Raw genomic sequence first — 5,690 nt, forward strand, 5'->3', positions numbered from 1 at the left:
GCTAAAACTGTTCTCAAAGAAGGCTCTCGGTGAGCTCTCTTTCTACCTTCGGGGTTAAAACTAAAAAAAAAAAAAACTGTGAAGACAGAAAACTGATCCTCTTTCATATCCATGTGAATTAGTACTACGTACACCCGCCATTTTTAAAATGGATATAATTTAGTTAATTAACACAAAGCTTTGAGCAAAAATATTATACTACATCAAGATACAATGTGAATCTGGTGACATCAAATTTATGTCACATAAGTTATGTATTAATAGAACAATTGTTGGTTAAAGCCTTGTCTTAGCAAACCATAATGGACATTATGTCTTGAAATGGAGTTAGATTTACAAAAAGTTCAAGCAAATCATCATTAGGAAAACTGAATGTAACTTGAGACCATGCAATGTGCGATTTCAATACTGTAGGCAATTTAGAATAAGTGATTATTGATGTATCAACCCACAATTTCCCCATATGACGAGGCTGTTATACTGCTCCTTTTCACCAACTGGTGCTATTGAAAAACATTGCACCCACAGATGAACACACGTTGAATTACATTCCTTTCATCATAGGCAGATTATCATCAAATCAGTCACCACACAAAAAGACTAGAACAGACTTCCTCGAAATAAGAACATCGATACTAAAACACGCTCCACAATTTGATACGACTATAATAGTCCCACACTGAGGAACATGAAGCCAGCAGAGTAACTAATGCCGACATACACAGCGATGACCCAGGAGCGGATACAGGGTGGCCACAAGCTTGATGGCAAACAGCTACCAGCTAGTACCGGTAAGTGGAACCGTAACCACCAAGACCTGAAGACGAATATCCACTCCCGTCAATGCTTGAATAAGATGGCAGTGACGATGACGGGTAGGCCGAGCTGCCATACTGCGGGTAGCTGGACCTATATAACGGATCTAATCCTGCATAACTGCTCCTCACAGGTTCTCTGTGCGCAGCCAGGGAATCCTGGATGAAGAGGACATTAGATGAGAGCTTTGATCTTGCTAGAAGATGGCATTTTGAACAAGAACATTTTGTATGATATCTCTTACCTGGATAAGCTGTTGGGCAGATTGTACCTGGGACGACGTCCCCTTTATTTCAACAGTTATATCATCAGGGCTTCCCAAACTCTCTTGAATTGTGACAACAGCACCACTGTTAGCCCGTATGTATGCAATGTTTGCTCCTTTGACCCCTATGATATCTTCCGCATATGTAAGTGGGATTTGCATGGTTTGTGTTATCTGCACGTCATTTGTTTTTTATCAGCAACAGTTCGATGTACAAATATTAGGCTCTGCTTGCAAGCAACTATGTTATTGCTGAAAAAGGATTGGCTGCATACTGAACATGAATGGAAGATCGACATTGTGACTTGGAAAAATGCAAGCCTACGGATTATTTTTAAACCAAACATCCTATAGAAAGAAAAGAGGATACATGCAGAAACATAGGTGAGACACACCTGCGTAAGTAGAGGGCCAGCACCATGCATTCCAGAAGGCCGTAATGCTGACAATGCAGGATCTCGTCCATATAGTGACACGCCTGAGCGATGAATGTTATGTTCTACCAGCGGTTCGCGTTCAAGATACAAATGGTCCCTTTTCATTGGAAGAACATATTCATCGCGCACTTCAGGTTGTTGATTTACTTGTGTGGAAACAATTGAATGATGCGGCATATCATTCCAAGTTTCAGCACTGCGATCTTGACTCACTGGGGCATTCTGATAAAAGAGTAGGAAAGATATGTATTATAAGCAATGTGGCGAAGCATATCAAGAGTTAAATTATCATGTGCTTACAGTCTTTTCGAACAATGGAAGGACACTATGGTCAACCAAAAACTTCCGGAGATGATTAGAAACTGCTTGCAGTGCTTTTAGAACTTTCTCTGTTTCGCCCTGTATCTCAACTATCCTCTCATCGTCAGTTACATAGAAAGGCCGATCTCGCTCATCTACACAAATTTATAACAACGGTGAGTCATACAATATATATATATATATATATATATTATGCATAGGTTTGCACAACACAACAGAAAATATAATTGATATTGAGCAATTAAATAATATGACAAATAAGCATACGCTTTTTAAAGTGCATAATGTGTTCACTCATGTAGAAATATGAACCTTCACCATTTCTATGCAATGATGTTCTTTCCTAGTTTAAATTTGGTCCAATTTTCATATCTTCTGTGACCTATAATACAGGAGTAATAGATAGATCAAAGTGGAACTCCCAACACAAAGCGTGTGTTGATTGCTGAAACAAAGACTAAAAAGAGCTCTCACTTTCTCAAAAGGCCGGTCAGATACTACGATACTCCCTCCATTCCATAATGTAGTGCATATAGATTTTTTTTCAAAAATAATCATTGCAAACTTTGACCAAGTTTTTAGAAAAAAAGCATCTACATCATGCATTAGAGGGAGTATGATAAACAGTTTTTAGAAAAAAAGCATCTACACCATAAGACATATTTTCATATTATATATATTTGCCTATTTGGTATTGCAGGTATAAATAGTTTATACTCTAGAAACATGGTCCAAGTTTAACTTTTCAACAAATCTATATGCACTACATTATGGATTAGAGGGAGTATGATAAACAGTTTTTTTGTGCTGAGACATGGAACATCTAATAGAAATGGTAGAGCTGAAATCCAACGACAAGACAATCAACTAATATATGAAAGCAGTTGTGTGTCAATACTCATTATAAAATACATCAGCCAAGGATATATATTACCTACTGATATAACCCTTATTGTAGCACCCGTGCCCTCCTGGATTGCCTTAATTGAAGCACCTTGCTTCCCAATGAGGTTAATTGCTTGAGCTCCAGGAACCACCAACCGGGCAGCACATACACCAGGGGCAGCAGATGTCTGGGTACCTTCAGCAGCTCCATCTGATATTCCATTGACACGTTTAAACACTCTAATCAGCGCGTCCATAGCTGGAGGCAGCTCCAAGCCTGGATCTTCTTTTGCAGACACCAAAACCTGGAATGTCCAAGAGCCATGGTTTACTCAGTGAATCCAAAGGAGATCATCAGACATGCAAGAGTAACAAAAGAACATACCCACTAAGGGAAGAATACAATACTCCCTCCGATCCATATTAATTGTCACAGCTTTAGTACAAAGTTGTACTAAAGCTGCGAGAATTAATGTGGATAGGGGAATACAAATGATTTACACCATCAAGTACATAATTTTTTTGCTATTCAACTTTATCCTACCAAAAGAAACGGCAATCAATTTACACCATACTCCCTCCTTCCAACAAAATAGATCCCCTAAGTTTTGTCACAAGTCAAACTTTCTTAAATTTGACCAAGCTTATAGAAAACATTTTAACATTTACAATGCAAAATCAATATCAATATATTCATCAAGAAATATGTATTCATAGCAGATTGAACTGATATTACAGATGTTGATATTTTTTCTATAAACTTGGTCAAGCCTTCTAAGACAAAACTTAGGCAATCTATTTTGTGGGAATATGGAGTAATAAATAGAATAGGCATACAAAATAATTCTATGTGCACAACACTGAGCAAACCAAACTGACTTCAGGAAAATATTATGAAGGCCACCTATAAATATGCCCAGGGGCTATACTTTTTTCACATCTCCCCTTCTCTAAGATACAACACGCATCCCTAGCAAGAACATGCACGGTTCACCACAATAAATGCCGCAGTCGTATATTACATGAAATCGAAACGCAATCTAAAAATGACCCAAGCATGTAAATTTGGTTTGATGCCTCCAGCCTCTCACATCCCCTTATGTCTATTTCATTTGTCAGCCAATCGAAAATTCGAAAAAGAACTTCAAGCACTCTAGGCTCAGACACCCCGAGTTATGTCAAAGCACATTAACCACCCAACCTATTTAGCAGGATTCAAGAGACCATTGCTATTTGCTAACATGCATGATGTATTACCAATTGGACATGCAGAGCAGAGAAAATTGCAATTCCATAGTAGTAGTCAATCTAACCATCTGCTACTTCAAAACCCAACCAGTCAACACCGGATTCCTGACAGGCAAAATAAACCAGTTCAAACGCTGGGTACTCACAATGCGCTCGGTGGCGCCGACAGGGCCCTCGAGAACGCGGACCCTGGCCTTGGTCTCCTCGACGAGACGCTTGATGAGCTCGCCCTTCCGCCCGATGATGCTCCCGACCTTCAGCACGGGCACAACCATCCGGAACACGTTATCCCCCGGCCACCCAGGCCATCTCTTCGCCTCCGGGACGGCCTCCGCCTCCGCCGAGGCATCAGCCTCCTCAGAGGCCGGAGGGGGCGGCGATGCAGGCGCACCAACCTCCGTGGCGGCGGCGGTAGCTGCGGCGGCGGGGTCGTCCATGGCGCTGGAAGCTGCCGTCGCGACGGCTAGGGTTTGGGTGTGGACTGCAGCCTCGGGTGTGGAAAGACCTGTCAAGTGGAAGGAAGGGGATGAGGAGGTGCACGAGATCTGGGTGTGCATTATACTAGCATATGGTGCGCATTGCGGTTTGATTTCTCACGGGCTCTTCCTTGCCTGCGCTAACATATGGGCCAGATGTCCAGTTGTAAGCTACGCTTTATTTTCGTTTTAGGCCCCCACCTGGGTTGATATAACTGGGCTTTACCTAGCTCCTGCCGCCTTTATCGAAATCACTAGTTAGCGAGTACATCTTCCAACAATTACTTCCACCTTTACAGGTTGTGATAAGTGGCGTACTGTATGCGTGTCATTTGTCGAAACCTGAAAGTTTTACCTTTTTTCGTAGATCCGTAATTTTAAAATGTTTTATCTCCTAAACCGTGCGTTCAAATCTCGAACCGTTTTCACCGTTGACTTTCTCGCGTCAAGATCTTTAAAACTAGATCCTATGTTGATAGGTTTTGACAAACTTTTTTTCATAAAAAACCAAACGAAAAAACCTGTGAAGGTGGAAATAATAGTTGTAAGGTGTACTCGCTAACTAGTTGCACCCCGCCTCACGCGATAGAAAAAAAAACAGAAAACGTGTTTTTTCCCTTTTCAAGAGGCATTGGTCGTGCCTCTCGCGAAGGCAAAATTGTGCCTCTCGCGGAAAAAAGAGAGAGCAAAAACACGTTTTTTTCCTTTTCGGAAGAGGCACGGGCGTGCCTCTCACGAAGGCAAAGTCGTGTCTTTCACGAAAGCAAAACCGTGTCTCTCACAAAAAAAACAGAAAACACGTTTTTTCCCTTTTCGGGAGAGGCACGGGCATGCCTCTCGCGAAGGTAAAACCGTGTCTTTCGCGTAAGCAAAATCGTGCCTCTCGCGAAGGTAAAACCGTGTCTTTCGCGTAAGCAAAACCGTGCCTCTCGCGAAGGTAAAATCGTGCCTTTCGCGTAAGCAAAACCGTGTCTCTCGCGAAAAAAAACAGAAAACATGTTTTTTCCCTTTCCGAGAGGCACGGACGTCCCTCTCGTGAATGCAAAACCCTGTCTTTCGCGGAAGCAAAACCGTGCCTTCCACAAAAAAAACACGTTTTTCCTCTTTCCGAGAGGCACGATCGTGAAGGCAAAACTGTACCTCTCGCGGAAGCAAAACCGTGTCTCTCGCAAACAAAACAGAAAACATGTTTTTTCCGTAAAAAAACAAAAAACACGGTTTTTCCGTTAAAAAAAATTGAAT

The 5,690-nt window shown here is 41.6% G+C and overlaps 1 protein-coding gene across 1 annotated transcript; it reads right to left on the reverse strand.

The window, feature by feature from the left end:
• Positions 1 to 529: 529 nt before the first annotated feature.
• Positions 530 to 4,560, reverse strand: LOC123439185 (RNA-binding KH domain-containing protein PEPPER-like). Its single transcript, XM_045115927.1, has 6 exons — positions 4,119 to 4,560; positions 2,774 to 3,029; positions 1,819 to 1,973; positions 1,477 to 1,740; positions 1,061 to 1,255; positions 530 to 974 (listed from the first exon to the last, which is right to left on the reverse strand). The coding sequence occupies exons 1-6, from the start codon at positions 4,527 to 4,529 to the stop codon at positions 783 to 785; spliced, it is 1,473 nt and encodes a 490-aa protein (XP_044971862.1). The 5' UTR covers positions 4,530 to 4,560; the 3' UTR covers positions 530 to 782.
• Positions 4,561 to 5,690: the final 1,130 nt, after the last annotated feature.

This window comes from Hordeum vulgare, chromosome 1H (assembly GCF_904849725.1).
Source record: "Hordeum vulgare subsp. vulgare chromosome 1H, MorexV3_pseudomolecules_assembly, whole genome shotgun sequence".
In the NCBI taxonomy this organism is placed as follows: Eukaryota; Viridiplantae; Streptophyta; class Magnoliopsida; order Poales; family Poaceae; genus Hordeum; species Hordeum vulgare.

Coding starts and splice junctions, on each gene's coding strand:
- LOC123439185 (XM_045115927.1), bottom strand. CDS start 4,529: ATGCACACCCAGATCTCGTGCACCTCCTCATCCCCTTCCTTCCACTTG. Junction 1,974..2,773: donor AATAAGGGTTATATCAGTAG/GTAATATATATC, acceptor AAATTTGTGTAG/ATGAGCGAGATCGGCCTTTC. Junction 1,741..1,818: donor TTCCATTGTTCGAAAAGACT/GTAAGCACATGA, acceptor CTCTTTTATCAG/AATGCCCCAGTGAGTCAAGA.